This window comes from Heliangelus exortis, chromosome 25 (genome assembly GCF_036169615.1).
Source record: "Heliangelus exortis chromosome 25, bHelExo1.hap1, whole genome shotgun sequence".
Taxonomy (NCBI): domain Eukaryota; kingdom Metazoa; phylum Chordata; class Aves; order Apodiformes; family Trochilidae; genus Heliangelus; species Heliangelus exortis.
In genome coordinates this window covers 2394803-2419091 of record NC_092446.1, presented here as the reverse complement: position 1 = coordinate 2419091, position 24289 = coordinate 2394803, and the positions used below count along the sequence as shown (strand labels likewise).

General features: G+C 45.5%; 2 protein-coding genes across 4 annotated transcripts in view; one reads left to right on the top strand and one right to left on the bottom strand.

Annotated features, from left to right (window-relative positions):
* CDK18 (cyclin dependent kinase 18) overlaps positions 1-24289 on the top strand; it is a 193794-nt gene that overhangs the window by 2320 nt on the left and 167185 nt on the right. The gene's annotated exons all lie outside the window — the stretch shown is intronic.
* On the bottom strand, positions 53-24271 carry DSTYK (dual serine/threonine and tyrosine protein kinase). 3 transcript variants are annotated; one of them, XM_071768629.1, is made up of 13 exons: positions 23845-24271; positions 17252-17637; positions 11044-11707; positions 8438-8712; positions 7962-8045; positions 6698-6874; positions 6302-6431; positions 5839-5995; positions 5066-5198; positions 4747-4860; positions 4141-4255; positions 3466-3600; positions 53-2526 (listed from the first exon to the last, which is right to left on the bottom strand). In XM_071768629.1, exons 1-13 carry the CDS (start codon positions 24086-24088, stop codon positions 2339-2341), a joined length of 2802 nt encoding a protein of 933 aa, XP_071624730.1. In that variant the 5' UTR covers positions 24089-24271; the 3' UTR covers positions 53-2338. The 3 variants fall into 3 exon arrangements, with proteins under 3 accessions (XP_071624730.1, XP_071624732.1, XP_071624731.1); XM_071768631.1 differs by lacking the exon at positions 23845-24271 and adding an exon at positions 21647-21731; XM_071768630.1 differs by lacking the exons at positions 53-2526; positions 3466-3600; positions 4141-4255 and adding an exon at positions 4270-4416 and having other exon boundaries at positions 23845-24234.

Below are 24289 nucleotides of genomic sequence, written 5' to 3'. Positions count from 1 at the left end.
GGAGAAACTATTTTTAAAGATAAACAGGGTGCATGAAATACCTCAGAACAAGTTCAGTCAGGCAGATTTTATACCCAATAGGGGGGGGATGCAGAGAAGCACTGGAAAACCTGCAGATCTACAATGCTGAGCATGCAGAGAGACCAATCACATGGAAAGAAAACATCAAAGCAGTTACAAACAACAATAAAAAGGCATCAGATAAGTGTCTGGAGGCAGCTACACAGGAAAAGCTATACAGGAACATTTCTGGAATTGCATATACAGAGATTTAAAGGTTTTTTATTCATACAGTTCTTATTTACACAAGCTACTTCTATTCATTGCCAGAGACTGACCTGGACTCTCTTAGGTTTAAATAAAGTTCCTACAAACCACCACGTAGAGCAGAACAGAGTTAATACTGTTAGTGTCATTGGCATGAGGGGGCAGGGGCAGGGAAATGCCCAAGGATTCTACTTTGGAGAAGTTAATTCCTTCTTCTGCAGCTGGGGTTCTGGGCTGCTGCACCTCTACAGAACCTTTACAGGGCTGGACCTGTACAGAACCACACTGATAATGCCAGGAAAATGCCCACAACGTGCAGGTAAGTAAAAAAAAAAAAAAAAAAAAAAAAGAACAAAACCCCCAAAACAAACCTATTTTTTTTTTTATATATATATATATAAAAAAGCATTAATTCTGTTTATTGCACAAAGAAAGGAAGATTTCAACTAAACTAATACTGCAGGGCTATGTATCCCTTTCCTTTGTTCAAGCTGTTTAACAGGCAGACTATCAGTTGTCATTGGAGCCACTAAATCCCAGGAAAAAGGTGCAGTGATTCCACATGTGGAGGCAGCATCCTGGCTTTCCTGGGAACCAGAGCCAGTGTGTGCTGTTCCTGCAGCTGGGAGGAACAGTAAACCCAGGGAGAACTTCCCAACTCAGTATTTCCTCAGGTAGTAAAACAAGGTGCATTTTTTTTTTTAATTTTTTTTTTTTTTTTTTTTTTTTATTTCAGCCTCCACCCCCCAGCAGGTTTGTTCAGGAATCTCAACCAATCTTGCTCCAGAAATGCAAAAGGCAAGGGGTAAGGGTATTGTTTTTGAGAGGCAGCCCTCCTGGGAAGGGCAGCAGGACCTCCCCAGCCCAACCCTTCCTTGCAAAGGATTCCCTCCCCATTTTTATTCTTTTCAACACAGCCAAATTAGAGATCCCAGAGAGAACTGATCAGATGAAGACTCAGCCACAACAGAAGAAGCTACTGAAGAAGAATCAATGACCTGTTTTCCCTCCAGTATGCTCTCACCAAGCATGTGACTTTAAAAAAAAAACAAAAGCTGAAGAAACCTTATTTTTAAAAAACATGTCTGTCATAGCTAGCCCAATTTAAAACTGTCATTGCCTTTACAACTAATCTGAAAAACAGTAGTTAATTAAAATGAACTGGCACTTTCCCCAGGGACAGTCATTAGCTGTAATGACTTTTGTGTTCTGGTATTACAACATGGAACCTCTGCACAGTCTTCCATTTTACCAGAAGACTGTAAAAAAGACAAAAAAAAGGTCAGGTTTCTTCAGACATTCAGACAACAATTATGAAGCAGAATTACCAGGAAGAAAGAGCTTGTTTACAGAATTAAGAGCTGCTGGGGACACAAGGGATAAATAGCTTATAACTGGGGGTATTTGCACTGCAGTGGCACAGCAGATAAACCCCCTCAGGTAAAACATGGAAGCTTTGCTCCTGTCAATGTAAACATTTTGAGTGTTACAAGAAGCTCGTGCAGAGATGCTCTCAGCTCCTGAACACTTTTCTAGCCTAAAGCCTCTGCTTTCTCTCCTCTCCCACTGTGCTGGAATGGGTGCCAATCACTGGGTGCCTGGGATAGGGATTTTAGGGACTGAAAGCCACCAGGGACCATCAGTTAACAGGAAGAGCTTTGACTTTACTGAGTCAAGACTGTGACAATCAGCCTCTAGCAACACAGACACTACACCTGGAACACACAAGATGCTTTCCTTGGCTTGGTATTTCTGTGGGATTGGCAGAAAAAAAAAAAAACAAACCCTTTCAGTTCAAGCCTGTGGATTTTTCTCTTAGTTGCACAACTCCATAAGAAAAGCTGCAGGTGGGTAACTAGCATCAGTGGGGTGTGCTGGAGGAGATTTTTCTGGCTGCAATTCTAGCTGGAATGTCCCCAAGGTCTCACCTCCATGAGCAATCTTCTGGTTGCCTTTACCTGTCCCACTCATGTTAGCCACAAAGAGCCACATCTGAAGAAGCCATCTGCAGAGTCAGGGGTTCAGAATTCTCTCACACTTAAAAAAAAAAAAATTCTTCTGGGCTTCCTTTTCAAGTCGAGTCATCCAAACCTTTACTCGGGTGCTCAGAGCTGGCCTTGCAGAGCCTGTCCATGATCCCCTGCAGCATAGGTTGAACGATCCCCAGGAGAGGGCGCTGGGAGGAGTCTCCATCCCAGCAAGCTTCCATCAGCTGCCAGCATTCCTCATCAAACACTGGGAGACGCTCTGGGCGGACTCCTGGAGAAGGGAGAGGGCTCTGGTTAACATCAGGGCACCCCAAATCTGGGAGGAAAGTTGATGTTTACTGCAGGGGTGCAGGCTGGAGTGAGCTGTCTGGGGTCCAGTGCTCTCAGCAGGGGCTTACATGTCAGCAGTGCTCCTGAGACAGCTTTGGGAGCATCTTGGGCATCACTCAGATCACACACACAGCCCTTCCAGGGATGGCCAAGATGTTCAGTTTTATCAGAGCCTTCTTTTTACAGCTCCTTGGGAGCACAATATGTAAAAAGAGGCACCCCCACATCCACCCCTAGGGGTGCCTTTGGGAGGAAGCAGTCAGGGCAGCCTTAGCACCAAATACACCACTCACTCACCCAAGTTAATCTTTTTCACATGAGAAAGGGAGAGATTTTATGGAGAGGAACCAAGGACACAAAGTTGAAACCATTCTGATACCACATTACAGAGGATTCAGCCACTCAACATGGTACTAAACACCCACAGGCAGAAAAGTAAATTTATGTTTCAGGGAAAACTATCAGTGTGTTTCCCTCAGCACCCTCCCCATCAGTGACACCTTCTCAGCAGGCTGGGTATTCAGCACTTGAATGCACAGCCTCCAGAAACTGCCAGGGATTAAACATTCTTTAAGGGATCATGGCTCTGGTTTACATCATGGGTGTTTGTAGCACTTTGCAGGGTTTTAAGCAGGGTGCTAGCAAGGAGGTGGTTAACTGGCAGCCTTTTGCTATCCCTGACAACTGTAATTAGATTTTCAGTAGAGTGTGTCCAAGTTTAACTGGATAAATGTTACTCCTCAGACTGTCAACAAAGCAATGCAACTTCTATTTTTACCTTTCAGTTAGAAGGGAAAATGGATTTCCTCATCTCTTCAAGTTTCACTCCAGCAGAAATAAAGTATCAACCAATAAATAGTTCAAAATAAGCCATTTCTACCTTTTCTCACATTGTTCCAAAGGTGATCTTTGCTTGCACATCTCTCAAAAGCCTCTGGTAACTTCACATGTCCTGAACAAATGTACCAGAACAAGATGCCAAATGCATAAACATCCACTGAGTTATCATATTTTCCTGTGACAAAAATACAGTTGATTAGCAGGGCAAACAATCTTCATCCCTGGAAACTCAGCAGGCTGAGAACTAACTTGTGTTCTGCTTCCTCAAATTAAAACTAAAGCTTCCTTGCCAAAAGATGCTTTCTCTGGAAAAAAAAAAAACCAAAAAACAGAGCACACCTGCTAGAAGCACAAGACAGAAAATTTGAGAGTAACAGCTTGGAAGTTCCTCACTTGGTGTCTGTACAAAAAGCAGGGGATCCTCCCTCAAGTATTTGCCTATGAAAGCCAAATATTTCCAGCTTCCTAATAACTAATATTTTACCTTTCTAATTGCAGGAGTCCTAATGACTTCAAAGCTTATCAATCCCACAGCTTTCTTTCAAGCAAACAGAGATTTAAGAGTGACACAAAAGAAAACCACATCCTATGTATTGGAAGCAGGGAGTTTGATTTATTTTAATTCTTTTCCCCTCCTAAGCAAGCTGAGATACTCAAAGTAATGGGCACCAAAACTCAAGGCAGTGACAGCAGTGGCTTGAATCAAGAAGCTTACCTGTGAAGAGCTCAGGAGCCATATGGATGGGTGTGCCCACAATGCTGCCAGACATCATGGCTTCTGGTTTGCAGAACCCCAAGTCAGTGATTTTAGCTCGATTCTTTTTGTCAAGCTGCAGAAAAATCCACACAGAGGGAGCTGATAGCCACACTTCTCAGTTTTAGGATTGCATTTCAGTGTCAAGGCTTTACACGCTGGTTGGGTTTGAAGGGTTGGGCATTTCTTCTTAAGCAAGCTACTTAACTAATGACTTGGCTGCTCTCTGCCATTTACCTAATTAAGATGAGGAACAAGACATGTCTTTGCTTGTTTTCTAGACAGAGGGTGTGGTTGGGGTTTAATAGAACTGAGCTGGAAGCCCCAGGAGTAGCTCAAGCTCTCTACCATCAAAGGAAGTCACTCCTCTGCTCCTTTTCCCCCAGGCTTTCTGCCTGAAAAGGAGTCAGGGAAACCTCACTGCAAGGCTAGTTGTGGCTAACAATACCACAAATTAAAACCTCCATATGAAGAAAAGGTATTACTCCACTTCCATTATGCTTTTCCCTCCCACTGAAAGGGCCTCATAAGACTTCAGGATGAGCCAGACACAAAAGTTTTCCTCACCAAGACATTTTTCAGTTTGATGTCCCTGTGCACCAGTCCCTGGCTGTGAAGGTAACGGATCCCTTCCACCACATCCAGGGCAATCTGCAGTCGTGTTTCTAACTCCAGCCCAGCCTGAAGAGCAAACAAACAGACTTCAAATCCTTACAATCCTTCAAATCCTTACATTTGCTCACCCTGATTTGCCAAACCCACCAAAACCAGAGCCATTCCAGCTTGGTTGGACAAACCAACGGATTTAGACCTGGATTTTTTTGGCAAGGTATCTATAAAAAAAAAAAAAAAATTATATAGAGAAGCAGCCATGGATTGTGGTTACCTTTAGTCCTGTGTAGAGGTCTCTGTGCAATCGTTCCATGATGAGTAGGACAGCAATGCTGGAGCCTCCTCCATAGCCATAATCTATCACAGACCCATGGAGGTGGACGAGCCTCTCGTGTGTCTGCAGAGACCTGGGGAAAGTTCAGCAGGGAGAGAGTTGGGTTTTATGTCCTTCCCTCCACCCCAGGCCAAGCCTCACCTCCTAAAGAAAAAATGCTCAACAGCTTTAGTACACTATTAAGACAGATGTGTACTGGGTGCTCTACAGTGAGCAGAACAGCCCAGTTCTGAGGGCCAGAACAGCCTGGAGCTGTCTGATCCAATTCAACACCAGAGAGGCTGTAGATGTTACAGTACCAAAGAAATACTGTATGATTTCAGCTGTCTGTGCTGCAGCATCTGCCTGAAGCTGTTCACTGAAAATCAACTGTTTACTGCAGTGCAGACCCATCATTTTCTTTTGAGAATTCAGAGAGGACAAGGACAGATGGGGGAAGGAGGGATGATTCAACACGAAAAATCAGGGGAGAAGAACTGTTTGCAAGCATAATCTATTAATTTTAATTTACTCTGCAAAACGGGAAGCATTTGAAAAGGAGAGACACCAGAGAATCAGATTAAGACAGGCAGCAGCATCTCTGCTTGCCATTTTGTGCCTGTTACATTTTTGCAGTCCCCCTGGCAAGCTCCTCTTGCCCCTGCTCTGCCCAACACAAGCAGAAAGAGCATTTGCTTGCAGCAGTGAAGTTAAGGAGACCCATTAACACACACCTCATATAGTGAAACTCCAGTGCAAGGTCGTTCCAGTGCTTCTCATCTGGAGGAACAACAGATTTCAGTGCACATGGGAAATGCCCTCCCCAGCTGTCACACAGATAGACCACACCATACTGTCCTCGGCCCAGCTCACGGCCCAGCTTTGGTTTGCCTGGAAGGCACAACAGCCATTTAGTCAGACATTAGCACATCTCTCTTGTATCTTTATATTGATTTTATCTTTTTTTATATATATATATATATATCTTTAACCCTCCACTCTCAGGCTGGCAGCCCAGAGCTTTTCATGGGCTGCACAACTCAAGGTACTCAGTAGTGTACTCAGTAGGTGTCAGATGGAGGCTCCCTGAAGCAGCTGAGTGAAAAGCAAAACACCCCTCCTACTCCTTTACACCCACTGACTGCTTCAGGAGGAGGGAGCAGAATTAACAGGGAGTACATGAAGCATGAGGCTCACCATGTAACAGCACATCCTGCAGGGATCTGCTCTCCAGGGAGAGCCGTGCCAGGCGAGGAGCGTGATCCTTCCGCACCTTCAGCCACAGGTCTTCTGTCTTCTCCAGCCTGCCAGAATGGCCATCTTCTAACTACAAGAGAGAGCACATACACACATTAATCCTGCCTGATTTGAAGGCCTGGTGCAAGCAGGTTGAGGGTCTTTTGCTCAACTGAGTAGAGCTCCTGTTTAAAGTTCACGTTTGAAAACGGGATCAGTGCCCTCGCATCAGCTCTGCCACCCCCACCTACAGACCAGCAGCATTAACTCCACCTTTAGCTGCCACTGCAATTAAAAATCCTCCTTCCCTAAGTGGCAATTTCCAGAACCTTCTTCTGAACAGCTCCACACCCTCACCTGTCGCAGAGAAGCTGCAAAAGCCTCATGGGAACTGTTGAGCCTGGTCCTGAATTGGCTGCAAATGCTCTTGGCTAATTTGGAGGCGCTGAGGCTCTCGATAGCATCCTGAGCAACCTTCCTCTTCCAGTCACTGGTGATGGCAGGGGGGCTGACCCAGGTGATCCGCTGGATTATCTGGTCAAAGAGGAAACAAAATTAAGGCACCAGTGCAAAAAAAATAAAGCAGAAGTTCAATTTATTCAGACTGTTCAGATACCTTGTAATAACGCATGAGCCGTCTGCATGTAGAATTGGGCTAAACAATTGCCTTCCAGTGACTGTGAGGAGTTGATCCCAAGATTGTTGTACACACACACACTCTACAGGAGATCTGAGTCTTCTGAATAGTTGCTCTGTTCACTCCCACAAGCCAACCACCCTTTCACATCTGACCAACAACATCCACAGCTAGACAGACAAACAGCCACCACGTGGGAAACCACACTTGGGGTGCAGCTTCTAGGCTGAAAGAGCAGCCCCCAAAAGCAGCACCCAGAGAGATGTTCCTCAGCTGCTTTTTGCTGGATGGACTTGCTGGCAAGGGTTAGAAATCCAAGGTGCTGGCAGGCACCACGTCCCTCAAACTGAGAGGTGATTAAGGTGCCCTGCCCCACCCTTTATTAGGTGCCACAGAAATCCATCTGCTGAACACCCACCCTGGATCCTTCTCCCTGACCGAAGGAGGGATTTGAAGATTTGTGACCATTAATTCTGCACATATTTGGGAAAATTCCTTACTCTCTCACTCATCCATACAAGGCAGCTCAAGAGGGAGAAGGTAGGAAAGTCATCAACAGGCAGAGCAGGAACCTCAGAAAGATGAATGCTTTAACAGACAGAAAAATAAAACAAAGACCTAAAGAAATCTGCTCTGGAGGGAGAAGAGTGAATTGATCTGAATCAAGATACACTGCAAAACAAACCAACCTCATTAGAAACCCCCAAACCCAAATAAACTACCAGCAACCCAAAGAGGTGAAGAAATCATCATTCCTTTGCTGTTTCAGAACAGAAAGAAAACACTGAAGAGGTATTTGCTTTAAATTAAATATTGGCATCCCCAGGAATAAACTGTACATCCAGCCTCAGGGCTGAGTGGGGAGGCAACAGCTTTCCACATGCAGTCAAAATGTAGAGAGCAGCTGGGAGTATTCCCATTATTCTTTGCTCCAAAACATTTCAGTAAACAAGATCTAGAAATAAATGAGAAAGATGCCCATACCTGTTTGATCTGTTCCCAGAGCATCCTGGTTACTGTGGAGCCAGAGTGGAAAGTGACTTCAACATGATAGGCTGCATTTAGTATCTGGAGAGCCAGGGGAAAAGGAAAAGTATAGGAACTCTGCAAGCTATGAAATTTGTGAAAGTTGACACATTTTTTTAGGAATATGAAAACAAAGGACACAATATGGCACAGTCCATGATTCCCTTGGTTCAGTGCATTTATGGCATTAAGCTCATGGGTATTTCTAGGCTGTAATTTGATAAACAAATACAGATTTTAGGAAAAGTGAGTAACTAGGCCTTTAAGGGACTGTTTCCCAGTTTTAGCACCTCCCTTAATGCCACCAGAGCCACACAGACTCCAGAGCTGTGTTCCTGTAATTTCAGTGAGCATCTCAGTCTCCTCCCACCCTTCTGGATCCGGATAAAGATAATTATTAAGAAGACTCCAGCCAGCCATTTAAGCCACCATACCTGTTTGAGATAATTGCTTGTGATGTGTACAGAAGCATCCTTTGACTTCTCCAGAGTCCTTGCAGGATGTACTGAAACTTCCCAAGACTCCTCCAGGCTCTTCAGGCACCTCTCCAGAGTCCCTACAAAGCTCTCTCGCAGATAGTCCACTGAGCTAATTAACTTATTGGCAACTGCTTGGTTTAATCGAGAAATAATCAGTTCCTGAATTTGCTTAATACAACATTTGATGTCCTTGGAGCTTACAGGTTCCCCATTCTCTGGAATGATGATATCTACAGATAAAAAATAAAAAAAAAAAAAAAAAAAAGAAAGAGGCATCTTGGGTATCCAACATACACACCCAGTGTTCTGCAAAGGAGCTGCAGCCCAAGCACAAAAAACCCCACACCAAAAAACCTCATGACCAACACAACTCATGTATTGACTCCTGCACAGGATTAAATTTTAAATTTTTGCCAGTTTGTCCAGTGCCACAACATCAGTTTCACAGAGGTCCCAGATCCAATCCTACAGATCCTGAGCGATTTCAGTGCTCAGTGACAGAAAGTCCTAAAGCATCAGAGCAGCTCCAGGAATGCACCCCTGGTTCCTCCAGCTTCAGGAAAGCCAAACATTACAGCTGACACAGGTAGAAAGTATTCTGTTTGCTTCCATCTGCTGGCATCCAAATTCACAGATTACTCAGCTCTATCACCTGATAGACTCCACACAAGCATCCTGCAGCAGTACTGAGGACAACTCAACTATCATCCCAAAAATTAAAGGGCAGAAGCATCAAGTAGCACAGACCAGGAAATTCTGCTGCAATCCATCAGAGGTGGATGTTGAAAGTTAAGAAAGCAATGTAAGAGCCACACCAGTTCCATGATTTCTTTTTTTTTTCCTGGTACTGATCACTACTTGGTATTTTTAAACAGAGAGCAAAACACAACCACTCTGAGCACTATTACATTACTACCAGGAACTGAAAATCTTGTCACCAGATTTTGGCCACCACCACCACCAACCCAGCCTACTTAAAAATGAATCCAGGGATCAGCAGATGGCATTAGCTCCTGAAAATAACACCTTCCTTCTTGGAGGATATTACTTCAAATCCTGACAGCCAACAAGATGCTGCACTCCAAGTGATATTTGTGATGCAAATCAACACAAACACATAGTTACTAGAGGTGTTGTGGTGCCCCTAAACATACTCCTGAACATAAATTCCTGAACTCTGGCACTACAGTGATCCAGCTCTTTAAAGAGTGGGACAGACAATACAGGAATTATTATTATTATTATTATTATTATTATATATTTGTCCTGGTAAATGGAGCCATAGCAGCTCTAACCAGGTAGGATAAGCAAGCTCATTATATCAGTAGCATGTACTAGTTTGTTAAGATTTTTCACAGCATGCAAATAAGTTCATGTTGCAAATAAAACAAGGTCTTTGAGGACATTTTACATGAGCACTACAAAGCATCTCAAGAAACAGGAAAGATCTTATCCATTTCCCACCCACAGAAGCAAAAAGATGCAGATCCTAACCTGTAGAATTGAATATAATCCATCATTTCTCCTCTTTGTCCCAGGAGATAACACTCCAGTTTGAAACTGGGAGGGAGTAACTTTGTTTGTCTGAACTTATTTAAAGTTTTAGCTTCTCTCATGCCTCGATGAGCACTTAATTCACTAAAAAAGTAATTTATTTTAAACCAATAGCCTAGAGTTACTCCTGAACTTATTCAAAAGAAGAAAATCTTTCCCCATCAGCCCAGCAAACTGCATTTCTTCCTTAGAACAGAAATGATTGTTACAATAAACCTCAAGCTTGGCAAGCAGAGGAGGAAAGAACTGTGGACTATCAGCCTCCAAATCTTCACTTTGATGTTTCTGACAGACCACATATTCCTGCAGCCAGAATTTGGCTGGCCTCTCACCCATTGCAGTTTACATGCCAGTCTGGATGGCTTCCAGCCCAGGTGCTCCTGGAAGTTCTCACATTTCCCAAAAACACATGCTAAGTGCCAAGCACAGGCCTCAGGAGCACAATATGTTGTGCTGGTTTTTATTTTGGTTTTTTTGTTTTTTTTATTTTAAAAAGGAAAATCTTACCTGCCCAGAAGGATTTCATTTTTGGAGGCTCTCTACCCAAAAGTCTTATGCAAACCTTGCTCAGACAAAGAACCCAAGCAGAAAGTACAAATCAAGGCCTCACTGCTAAAACTCCAACAGCTTTTTTCCTTAGGAAAGATTTACTCCCAAGTCTCAACACAACCATTGAGGCAAAGTTGAGAAAATGATCTTCTTCAGCAGATTAGGGAATTAAAGCAGAGAAACAAAATACCCTAAAACCCCAGTGAGCTTCTGGGGGGGGGGGGGGGGGAGTCTGATTTACAAGAAACCAAGGCTTAATATTTTCAGGCCTTTCTTTAAGGAGAGTGCTTTTTACCCAGGAGGTGCTGCAGAAAAATCCTTTGTGTATTCAGAAAAATCTTTTCTGATTTTTTTTTGTCTCGGCTGCCATTCAGCTCTCCCTCAGCAGACAAGTATCACCCCACCACTCTCCTCCCAAGCCTCTAACCTCTTCATCCCCATTTCCCTCTTTGAATTACCTTTGAATTCCATATTAGCAGCATCCTCCAAGAGCTCCTCTTTCATATTGCTCAGAGTCTCCACGATCATGTCCTTCATCTCCTCCTGCTTGCGGTTGGCAATGTTCATCAGAGACTCGTAGAGCTCATTCTCCTTCTTGCGGGTGTACTCCAACCTTTTGGGGGTGATCTGGAGGTCCCTCTGCATGTCAAAGGCCTGGTTGATGAAGATGTTGAGGCAGTGGCAGTGCACCTCATTCAAGCTGGTAGCTGCTGCCACCAGGTGCTTCTGAAGGACCTGCCTGGAAAAAGTGCTCAGGAGACGGAGCTTCTCCAGCTGCTCCACCAGCATGCTCTGGGCATCAGCGTTGGGACCAGGTCCCCCACAGCTGCAGTGGTTGCTGCTCAGGTACTCCAGGTCCATCAGCTGGCTGTAAAGAGAGGACTTTTCATGCTCAGTTTTTTTGGGAGAGATCAGCTCGACCCCGGCCTCTGGCACTTTGAAGAAGAAAATGGGCAAGGAGAATTTCTCTTTGATTTCGCGCAGTTCGTCCTCGTCCGAGGAGGAAAGCTCAGCCTCACTGATGGCAAAGATGACAACAGGCAGGACTTGGTTCACATACTCCCTTAAGGTGGCTTCAGCAGACTGGGACCCACGGCATGGTGCTACCACAACATCCACTTCCTAGCAAGTAAGGAAGTCGAAAAAAAAAGAACAAAACACAACAGGTTGGTGCAGATCCTTTTAACGAGTGATAGATGTCCCAAAAAGCACTGTAATTGAGTCAAAAATAAACACTGAGCCACTCTGCAACAACTTCTCCCGCTGATGTTTGCCAGATCTGCAGCTCTCTGAGGTGACACTGGTGCTCTCAGGTCTCAGTAGAGCTTCCAGCAGCAGCAGGGACTGCACTACCCACTGCTGCCAGCACAATAACCGAGTCCAGAGAGTTCACAGCCAAGACAAGGAGGAACAGATGGTTGTGACAAGCTTAGTTACAACTTCCCTCAAATCCAACCAAAACCTAAGATGTGTATTTAATTTACCTGTTTCCTTACTGCAGAGAATTCCACTCCTTTGGTCTCATGTTCCTCCTGACATCACTTTTGCCAGCCCTACTACCAAGGAGCCTGTTTCCTTCCCTTCCAAGAGAGGGGACACAAGATGCACTTGTGATATGTGAGAGCACTGCTAGAATTTCTCCTATCACTCTACTAAAATAAGGAAACATCAAACTGAAGAGATAACTGCAGTGCCACCTTCCCAACCTGTAAGAGGATGCAATAATTAAGAACACTCAGACATTTTTCTCCACCAGAAAAATCTGATAGCTGGCCAGGTCTCCCAGCTGAGGTTTCCTCAGTGGCCCTGCACCCAGACCTGTCTGCTGGCCAGGAGGGAAGGGACAGCCCTGCAAATGCCACCAGGAGGGGTGGCTCAGGCTGGAAACAAAGGAGGAAGTCAGTGCTGTCTCCAGGAGACACGGGGAAAACCACACAGACAACCCAACACAGAACTGGTCCTGCTGTTTCCAAAGAGCATGAGCAACATTTCTTCCCTCCCTCTTTTTTCTTTATTTTTTAAAAAATGACCTACAGAAGTTTAAGCCCTCTCTGGGCAGCTCCCCACACTATTAGGGATATTCCTATATAGGGAACACCCATGACTCAGGCTGGATTCCTAAAATTCTTCAACTGGTTCTTGCAAGGTCACACCACAAACACTTCTGACAGAGCTGCAAGCATGAAGCTGCTGTCAAGTAACTTCATTCATAGTTTCCTTACCTAAAAGGCCCTTTTTTAAATATCAAAGCCTCCCACTTAATCTAAACAGCAGGTAGGCAAATGTCAAGACTTGCAGCTCCTCCACTTTAAAATGCTGCAGAGGTGCTGTCAGCAGCAAAGCCAAAAAGAGAGTTTGAAGAATCCTATGCAGACACACCACACACTCAGCTATGGGTTCAGACTTCCAATGCCAGGACACCCACTGCATCCCACAGCCTGGAAAAAAAAAATAAAATTGAGGATCAAGTAGGTCTTGACCTACAGTAAGACAAGAGGAGAAGTGGAGCCTCTCTCAGTGCATTCACTGAGGGAACACTGCACTGCACCACTTTACTAAGTCAACAGAAAATGCTCTTTATTTTCAGATCAGTTAAAATGAATTGCTTTGCTACATCCCAAGAGGACCTTGTCCTATTTTGCCAGGCTTTGGGCAGTTTAATCACTGTTTGCTTAGTTATCTGAGGTGCTGAAAAGCTAACCCAATTTAGTCAGATTTTTACCCAAATTCCTATCAAGCAGATCATGACTGAAGGCCCAGGTCAGCCTAAACCAATCTGAATCCTCAGCCTTCCAAGCAGAGTCTGTGAATCACTGAAGTCTGACAGTTACTGCACAAATTATTTCTAATTTCATTGCCTCCCTACCAGCCTGAGGTACATACAGAGATTCTATTTAACTTTTTTTTTTTTTCTTTAAACACACTCCCCCTGTTTTTTTGAAGTCTTGCCACTTTGTTCTCTTCCCATGGGGATCCAGGTTAGAACTTCCACACCTCTGATCTACAGAGAATTCCAGGTAAGAAAAAACCAACTACAGCTCTGGTCCCCAGCAAACACTGCTGTCCTTTAGAGAGTGGAATTGCTCTGATTTTCTGCAATGACTCTGAACCCACTTCCTTTAGGAAATTTTTTTTGTTTCACCTTTGCTGGAAGAGTCAGCCCAAGCAAGCCTGGGAGGTGAACAACTCAGGGGGCAGCCTGAGAAGCAATGATCCTTTGCTGCCCATCAGCTCTTCCCCTGGGGAAAATGCACCACTAAAAGAGCAAAACTAGAAACAGAGAAGGTTTCATATGGGCAGAAAAATAATTTCATGGTGCTGGCAATTTCAGTATCTTCTGCCCTGGCACATGGCAGGAGCACCTCAAGGAAACTGCTGGTAGGATGAAGAGCATCTCAACCACGTGAAAGCTTTTCAGCTTTCTGTGCTAACACCACAACCAAATACATTACAGTGCTCTTAAAGAGGAGAGCAGGGCAAGTTCTTCCAAGTTCTGAGCAGGATGTTCATTAAAATAACCTCCTAATAGGTAGTTAACCACATTCTTTGCTATGTGTAACAACTCAGAATTCTATGACCTAAATCACTGCTATAGGACCTGAAGAAACACCACAGTGAACCTAAACTAATTTCATTCTTTTATTGGAGCTCACAGAACCATCTTCTACCTCTTCATTCATTTCTCAGTTTTGTCAGAGCAGCTGAGAATTTGCCTTTCCCTACAAGCCCTGGCTAAAGCTTGCAACCCAAAACCCAAGTACCATGAAGCACCAAGTGAGACAAAGGCATTAAAAAAAAGGAAGCTTTCAGCCACCCCCCCTCCTCCCAACCCAGCTGTGCCATCCAAAAGAAAACCAATACTTCAGAAAAGTCCATTTTGGCTTCCAGGCACAACTGATAAGATCTAGGGAAAGAGCCAACTGCTTCCTCCCACTATAAATCTACTGATCAGTCTGGATGGATGGATTACTCCCCATGACCCAGATACATTCCTGTGCAGAGTGATCCCAAAGGAACAGAGCAGCTTTGACCAAGTTTTTCCTTCCCTGATATTTTAGGTTTAAAAATAACTACATTCACATACCTATTAGCACAAGGTAGTGTTCTCACAGAAGCTGAATCATGCAAATTAAATTGTTGGCTCTTTCTTCCTCACCCCCTTTTCTGGGAAGCAAGTTGTGATTAAGACATTCTTCAGGAAGACAAAAAAGCAAGCATAGTCCCAGCCTGGATAGCAGCCTAAAGAAAAACACCTCAGAGTGTTCCACTAGCAGTCAAGTATTAAAAAAATATATAAAAAGAGGTGTATTCTACACTTGTACTGAATTTCTCTTCAAGTGAAAATAAGAGAAGTATTTTAGTTAATGTTAGGATACTGTTACCTACAACTAATTCATCTTTCTTTACTGGCTTAGTGACTAATGAGTGTGGATTTAGCAAACAAGTGGCTGCAGGAAGAAGCATGATTCAGCATTAAATGCCACATAAACCAGCAGCATGTCACCCAGGTGCCAGCTCCTGCTATTAAGTCTCAGGCCTGGAAAGCTGCACAAGAATCCCCAGGTCCTGAAGTTCACTGGCAGCTCCTGTGCTGTTGGTATTTAAGTGTCCCCAAGCTGGGAATGGATGGGATTTCCAACAGAAATCCACAAGTGAAATTCTCATCTCCTTTCAAGTCCACAAGAAGGAGCTGCAGATGTCTTCAAGCACTTGTATGGTGTTTAAATATCCAGAATGTGGTGTAATGAATCACAGCACTACTGTGGTGTTGGGAGAAAAAAAGACAGATGAGAATACAGGGAATGTAGGGGGGCAAAATTCAGGTTGATGACAAAAAGGTGCTGAGTTCCACCAAATATTTGGTTCCCAGGCAAATCCAAATCCTTAAGATCTGCACTGAAAAAAATCACATTACCATGCAGCTGATATCAGGGTCATGGTTTTGTTTCATGAGTTAAGAAAAAGCAGAAGTTCCTTCAGAGTAGCTCTGCAGACATACAAGTCTGGATAGTACCCAAAAAACCTCCTCCATTCCTGCTCCAGACAGATGTTCCACTGGTTACAGAAGCAGAGCCCTTGACTGGCACATTTTTACTTGAAAAAACTTTGTCTTGGTGCATGCTGCAGAGCTGGAAAAGCCCCATTAGGGAGGAGGGTGGGAAAAGGCAGAGGTCTCATCAGGAGGTCAGCCTCTTGGGATTTAACAGGAAGCAATCCTTGGCACAATTACCTGCTAACATGCATTTTCTTCCCCTATCAGCCTTAAAAAATATGTTGTGCTTTTTTGAGCCCCTTGGATTCATGTAAGGAACCCTCAGACTCAGTTTGAAGCTGTGATTCACTCTCCTATTGGAAGAGCTGCTTGTTTCACCAACCCTTTTCCAATTAATCTGAGGAGCTGTTTTCATCTCAGCATCCTAAATATGACCAAAGGCAGACAGAGAGATCTTTGTCACTCACATGAGAAACCTGAAACAGGGTTGTAAACTACAGGGTGTCTAAACTGGCCCTGAAAAAACGACACCAAAACAGGTCAGGAAAAGAAATGTAAAGCTAAATACTCCATAGCAAGGCAGGATTTTACAGATGATCTACAACAGGCACTCACTTTGCTGCACCAGCAGCTGATCTGCTGCTCTTTGGGAAAGAACTCACTGAGTGGATTCAAACACAGCTCTTCTGTTCTCTTTCAGAGGATGCTGGAAGCCAAAGGCACCACCACACTGCACTGACTGCTGACTGCACCAGGACAGGCTTCAGTTTAGCTCCAGCCTAGGTTTGTAGAACTTCTTTCAAACTGGGTCTTCATTTTCTACCCATTTACAACCATGTCCTGATTCATTCTGTCCATAAAAAGTTAGCTTGCAATTTTACTGTTCAGCTCTGGAGTTCATACTCCTGGCACAGCAGATTCCATTCTCTGCACTTAAGCAATTTCTATTTAAGAATTAAGAATCTATTCCAAATATTCAGCTGCCACAGAGAATGTTCCAGAAGCACACTGCAATAACAAAGGCTTGACATAAGATCTGAAATGCAATGAAAACTTATGGAAGCTAAAAAAGCACTGAAATACAACCTTGAAGGGTATTTGCTAAGCACTGAACCACAGCACCCACAGGACAGGAACGTGTTGCATGGACAAGTGAAAGGAAAGTCACCAAGTGAGACACAATGTCAGAGGCAGCACTGAGAACAGGCTCCCACCTTCTTGTTTTCAACACCTTCAATTCACTGACACCACAGGAATGTCAAGAGCCTCCCTCTCAAATGAAGTCATTTCATCAGATGTCGAAACTAAAACTTTTTTTTTTTTTTTGACACCAAGCTCTTCAGGACAAAGATAAAACCCTTGTCCCACAGTTTCTAGCTACTATCAGACAGCAAATCTAACTCTGAGTGAGTCTGGAGTAAAGTTTTACAAGACACCTGGAGTTACATGTGAGTAAGCCTGGCTTCTGAGATGGATGGAAACATCACAGAGGAATGATAACACTAAGACTCAAAAACACACAAGCACAGGCAGTGATGTCCAATTAACATCAAACACCGAGCTTCCAGCTCCTCTTTAATTAAAAAAATGTTTCTCTGCTTGACAGCTGAGACCTTCATTAGATCTTACCCAGGTAAGAGCTCACTGAGGAGGGAAGAGGAACACTTCATTACCTTTAACAGTGAGTATGGCAGCATCACCTCCAGCTCTGCTATCTGGTGAGCAGGATCTTCACTGTCCCCATGAATTTCTAAATCCTCCTCTGGGATGGTGTCCCAGTGCCCTCTGTGTGCTGCCATCATATGGACCAGTTCATACTGCTCAGGCAGGGCCAGGCTGAGCCGGGTTTGGGTCCCGTGGGTCAAGCGGATCCGGCGCCTCTTGCAGTTTTCCTCCTTCCTGAGTGGGGGGGTGGGGAGCAGCTTCTCCCCCAGCAGGAGGTTGAGTAACTGGCATTTGGCATTACAGTTCTGGCCAAGAATCAGAAGGCAAGGGTGCCAGCTCACAGTCCGCTGGAGATGCTCTTCCTCGTGGAGAGGGAAGGAAATGAAATTCTGCCCTAGAATCGAGGAGAGAAGGCATCAGAAGGGGTTGGCTGATGGGCTCAGGATGGCTGAAAACTGAGGCTCCCATCTCTAAGCCAGCTGAAGGCAAAAGTTCAGACAGTGCTGCCCCCCCCCCCCAACCCCAAAGAAACCCAAAGAGCACCAAGAATTTGCTTGAGTATCTTGAAACTCGTGTCAGCAGATCAGGGTTTCTCCTGCACCATCCGCTGAGGCTGATTCTCACACAGCCAGGAGGACAATTTCCTGCTGTTTCCCCCCCTTTTTTTCACTGGAAAGTGTTTTTACTCTCCAGCAGGTTAGGGGAAGCCAAACAGTAGCCAGTACAAGTCAGTTGTGAAGCATGAAACAACCAGAGGGTTCATTTTGGGGTGGAACTGTGTTTTCACCTTGCTCCAGTGGGTCACTAAGGGGAACCCTTCCCAAGTTTGGATGCTTTGGCTGTACAGAATGTTCCTGTCACACATCAGCAAAATTCAAACAACCATGAACCCAGGGATGGTTCCACCCACACCCTGTAAAACGTCAAACCCTTTGCATCTACCAAATCCCAGGGGTATCACTGTCCCACCACGCTGACCCAAGTCCAGGATCACTGACATGAAAGCAGCCAAACCTCCTCTCTAGCCTCAGGGAAAGGCATTCTTGCAAAACTGCCTCTCTGCATGAAGGAGATGACAAGAGCAAGGTTGCTGAGACATGGGAGCAGAACTGAGAGCCTCTGCCAGGAGTTCCCCACGATGGAAATGCAATGACAGCAGCTAAGGAACTGTCAGAGAACTGGGAGAGATGAGCCCAAGGGCTGACAATCCTTGCTAGCAGGCAGAAGGTTCCACTCTAAAACACAGGAAGAAACAAGTCCTTTGATTGCACTAACTGCACACATCCCTGCTAACCTGGAGAGCTGAAGTACAAGGCAGAGTTTGCCAGATATTCCTATTAAGAGCAATGTTTAAGATGCAAGGAGAGATTCCTCAGCATCTCCATCTTCTGCATCTCAGCAGTACTCCCTGGAATCCCTCTCCTTATCCATCTTCCAGCATCAGTTGTACCATCCCACTAACCAGGCCCTTTGGATTCTTAGTCCATGATGCTGCAGCTCCTTGCTCTTGCTCTTACTACATTAATTCAGTCCCTGTGCTGAATTTAGCTTCTGTATTCCTTCACAAATCCTAAATACAGCTTTTTTTCCCCACGCTCAGTCATCTAAGCTGAAGTGTAAAGCAGCTTTGTGTTACCTTATGCATAGCAACCCCAGAATTCTGGTAGTGGAAAAAAAAAAAAAAAAAAAAAATGGATCCAAACAAAGTCCCATCTGCTGCATTTCAGCCCAATCCCTGGGAGTACAACCCAGGGAATGTGCACACCACAAGCCCATGGGCCCAGCTCTGGATCTGAGGGCACCCAAGAATGAAATGGCAAATGAAGACCTCAAGAGAACTGCCAAATCTGGAAGCTCCAAGCCAGCAGGATTGCCCTGATCCCAGGCAAACTGACAGGAATGACATTTTGGAGACTCAAACACAACAGAGCAGCAGCAGAGACTTTGCAGGGGAAGGCCCTGTTTCACCAGGCCTATTAAAATTCTTCTAATGAGTCATATTCTGGCACCCAAAATTGCTTCAGCATCTCAAGCACCAAGAAAACAAGATACTCATTTGCCAAGATATTCCTCTACACTACTAAACAAATCCCAGATAACAGACAACAGCTTTTCTAGTCCTCATCCTGATCACATTCCAGAATAAAAATCAGTTGGTTGTGTCTGAGACCTCCTTTTAAAGCTTCTTTAGCATCTTGCCTAAGATTTTATCTTTCCTGCAGATCTGCAGCTGGGAAAAAGGGCTGCTGGAGGAGGTGATTCCATCAGGAGTCCTCCCATCCCACAGTGCAGCCCCTCTCTGTGCCCCAGCAAGCCCCTCTCTGCCCCACACAGCCCCAGACACTGACACCCAGAAACCAGCAGTGCAGAAAAGGTCAAGGGAGACATCACTTCTTGAAGTGTGACTCTTTGTAACTGTTCCTTAAGCCTTTCAAGATCCACAGCCAGAGCAGAGTGACCACATCAAGTGACTGAAGGGCAGGAGCTGGCCAGCCACTTATAAAAGATGAAAATCAGCAAAACCCCACAAATAGCACATTTAAGCCTTCATCTACAAGAGAAAGAATTTCTTTGATCTAGTTACATCTATTGAAAGAGCAACTGGAATTCAGGCTCTCTCTTCAGCTACCCAAAAGCACAAAAAAAGGAATTCAGAAGGCATTGTACAGGTCATGAAACCTTTTTTGGACAGTCTTTGGAAAAGAAAAGAAGCAGATTGCACCCTCTCCTCCCCCTGGGTGGCCTCTGTATTGATGGGTTCTTAATTCCAGCACAAAGCCATTAAAATACAGCAGCTCAGCTGGAATATTGAAACATGGAAAGAATAAATACTACATCTTTAAAACACCTTTCATCTTTTCACACACACAGAGCCTCCCTGTGATCAGCATTTATTGCTCCAAGCCAATTTCCTGCGTTGCAGAAAGGAGCTAAATATTTCCAGCAGAATAAAACACAGGGTCAAAACACTCCTGAAGTACTTATTAAGTGATGCCACTGAGCTGAAGATGAAGAATTCCAGTTGGGAGGAATATTGACCTCCTCTGGTACCAAAAAAAAAAAAAAAAAAAAAAAAAAAAAAAAGAAAAAGCAGCTTTAGATCCTGAAGAGATGCAGCAATATTCCCAGCTCTCTGGGAGCAGCTCCTGGTCGTGGCAAACCTTTTGCCCAAGGTTTCAGCTGCTGCCAGATCCTGTGTCCACATCTCCTGTTGGCTGGAGACATGTGACAAAGACTTCAAAACAAATGGCTGCAGGGGAGTCCTCCAGCACATGCATCCCGTGCAGTTCCTGGGGATGAAAAGGAAGTCTGTCCAAGAACAAGGATCCCTCTCACCAAGACTCAGCCCCAAACTCACTCAAACACTTGGCAGAGGCAGCTTAGGTTGTGTTTAGAGAATCTATAAAGCCCTGAAGCACTTCCTCAGCCCCCTCTCCAAGGAAAGCCAACCACACTCCCAGCCTCACTTGCCTTTCCAGCCATGGAAATCAGAATCCATGCAGGAATCCAGTGTGGAAGCCAGGCCAGACCCTCCTGCTCCTCAGACTGAAACCTTTCACAGAAATCCTTCCACTCCTGTGGGGCTGGAGATGAGGGGCAGTGCTTTGGCAGCTCCATCCTCCAGGTTTTAGTGGGAACTCCAGGAATGCTGATCCAGAGACCACCAGGAGCAGCTCCTTGAGGTGCAGCCCCAACCTCCACCTCCTGCTCCACTCCAAGCTGGTTACAAGTTCCTCCTCCCTCCTGTTATTTCACCAGTAGCCTCCCAGCCACCTCTCCACACATTATCTGCTCTTAAACCCCATCTTCTCCTGTTGACATTCCTAAGAGCACAATGGGAGCCCCAAGCTTTTGAGGTTTTTGAGGACAGAGCAGTCACATTTTAACCAGGATACATCCCCAGGGCCAACAAAGCAGCAGGATGGAAACTTCCAAACTTCTGCTCAACACATTCACCCCCTACAAAATGCATTTACATGGGGAATTTTCAGCCTACCAAGCCCTACCCCCTCTCCCCCCCCAGCACAAACTCCTCAGGATCAAACTGACCAAACCTCTGGATACCCCTGAAGAGGGAGAGCTCAGTTTAAAGCAATAAATAAGGCAAAAGAAATACCAAAACCTTCCAGTTCCTAGGTCAAAGAGTTCAACTGACTTCAAGCACAGCAGAAAACTACTACAAAGAGTAGAAAGCAGGGTTGCTGGGTTTATTTTCACAGCATCTTTAAGTATTTTTGTAAAATCTGCTACCAAGTCCCTAATTAATATTTTGCTTTTTACAGAAAGTCAGTGCAGAACCCACCAGCACCAAGAATAAAAAGCTGTCAGACCTGTGCATCCTAAAGCTGCAGGACTCTGCCAGCACAAATCATTCTTAGAAGTCTGTTCCTGACAAAACAGACCTGAGGAACAGCCAGGATCTTGGTGAATGCTTCAGAAATGCAGACACAGCCCCCAAGACTTCTCCCCTCATCATAAAAGGCAATTTTGGGGTTTGTTTTTTTTTTTTTTGCCTTGAATTTTTTACTTCTCTTCCAACCAGGAGCAAGCCCTGGTACCAAGGCCAGAGAGGGAACACTTGGTTAATCCTTTCCTGATGAACATTGCCTCATTAGCAGAGGAGGGGGGGATGTAAAAGCAAACACACATTTGCTCCTTCAATCCCCACCCAGGACTGACCCAGCTCACCCAAGGGGTCACCCCAGGGGCTGCTGGATCAGAACCTTGGGTCTCATTCTGGCCACAGGACCTCACTTGGTGCTTTAGTTTGCTGGGTCAGTTGGTACCTTTGCCAGTTGTTACCTTTCCAACTCCCCAGGTGTCTCAAAAGCAAAGCTCTTCAGGTTTTGTTTGGTTTCCAAGACACCTGGATGTACTTTCAGAGTTTATTTTTCCACTTCAACCACAGGCAGTAAGAGCCTTGTCCATGGCACTTCCCAGTTCCTTTTTTATTTCACAAAACTTTTGCATTCACTCACAACTCCTTGGTCAGGGTCAGTTTCCTCTCACTTTGACACTGCTGGGAAAAAAAAGTGCTCCTGAAGTCATCAAGAACTGTGATGCTTAAACCCTCTGACACTTAAAATAATGCCCCCAAATTAGGCAGGGGAAAAAAAAAAAGATTTATTTTCAGCTACTGAGTTCCAGAGAGCATTGGGGATGTACAACAAACTCCAGATCTTACAGAACAAGGAAGCTCTGTCCAAGGATAATTATTCAGGCACGAAGGTAATAAGCAATACCAAGAGTTTCAGGCAAAAAAAAAAATAATAATCATTGGTTTGCAGTTATTTTGCAGCTGACTCATTTAAGAAAACTGCCAATCTCCCTTATTTTAACAAGTCCTGCTCCTCACCTTCTCCCTTCCCTCTCCCCACCATCACTTCCAACCTCCTGATGTGCAGCAGCTTTAATAATTTGTCCTGAGCCCCACCTGGAACACGTCACCAGTTTGAAAACTACTGATTAAAGTTTAATTTTTGAGAACAATAAGTGTTAAACAACCTCTGCAGCCTGAAATCCCCAGCCCAGAGCCTACACTGTCATTACTCTTTGCATCAACTCAGCCTCTCCTTGAAGCCCTGATACTTAAGGAGCAGTTGGCAACACATTCCCCAGGAAAGTCAAACTGGGTCAAGGTTGGGATTTTTCAAGAAAAGGAGGTTCCAAGTGCTCTCAGAAACAACAGGTATTTGGTAAAATCTGGATGCCAGGTCAGGGCTGTTTAATTAATGATGCATCCACACAAACAAAGCCCTCTTAGCAGAATTTTGTAATTTTTTATAAAAAATAATTAAAGAGCAGCTCCAGAGGGCTGCTGCCATTCAAACAGCACTGAGACCCAGGGAAAAGGAGTGAAACCCAGAGTGAAACCCAATCTCTGTGAACCCCAGAGTCTTGGGATTCGCAGAGATTTGGAAACAAACAGGGATTCCATGTTTTAACAAAGCTCTTCACTCCTACCCAGAGAGTTTTTGGGGAACACTGCTTGTCTGACCCAGCCTGACAGCAGAGCTCCAAACCACTGCAATTCCCAAATCAGAATGGTGAGATTCAGACAAGCATGGACAAGCATCTTGGACAAGTAGCCAAGGGAGATGACTCATGAACCATTTGGAAATGAATAAAGATCTTTATATATATTTAATGTCACGCTCAGCCCCTCTCACAAGACAGTCTTATGGACAGACACCATCCTGCACGTGGCAGGAGGGCTCCCAGCACCACCAGTGTTTGTCAACAGTCCCAGATGAGAACCGAGCTGAAGAAACAACCCCTCAGCCCTCAAAACCCCAACCCCACAAGCCCCCCTCTCTCTCTCCTCAAGGCTGCAGCTTCCAAGCCCCCCCAAACCCCCGTGGGTGGGGGTTAGGAAGCTGAGGAGAGGGGACCCATGTCCCTGGGACAGCTCATTTCACCCCACAGCCCCCCAGCTCTCCCCATGCACCCCCAGCCCATGTCCCCACCCCGCACCCCCTCCCCTCCTGTACCCTTCACACCCCACCTCCCACCCCATCCCACAGAGCCCCCCAGCTTATCCCCATTCCCCCTCCAGAGGCTTCCCCAAGCCCTGCCCGATGTCCCCCCACCCCCTTCTCACCGCCGGGGCAGGGCCCGTCCCGGGGGTCTCCATCTCCGGTGGCGGCGGGGAGGCCTTCGCCGGCTGCGGCCGAAGCGAAGAGGTGGCCCTGGGAGTACTTAACGTCGCGGAAGAACTTCTTGGTCTCCCGCAGGTTGTGTTGCAGCCGAGCCAGGTGCCGGTTGTAGTGCCCGAAGGAGCGGCAGAGTTCGCGGACCAAACCCCCGCCCGGGCCCCGCCACGCAGGGGCCCCCTCGCCCTCCATGTCCTCCGGGTCCGTTCCGCTATCCCCTCCCCACCACGGGGGACACTCGGACCCTGCCAGGCTGCCTCTTCCCGGCCTCTCCGCTCTCCCGGAGGGAACGGCGCGCTCCCGGAGGCCGTGTTTATCCTCGCCTCCCCCCCTCCCCCCCCCCTCCCGCCTCCCCTACCCCCGCCGCCGCCTTCCTCCTCAGGGGCAGCGCCT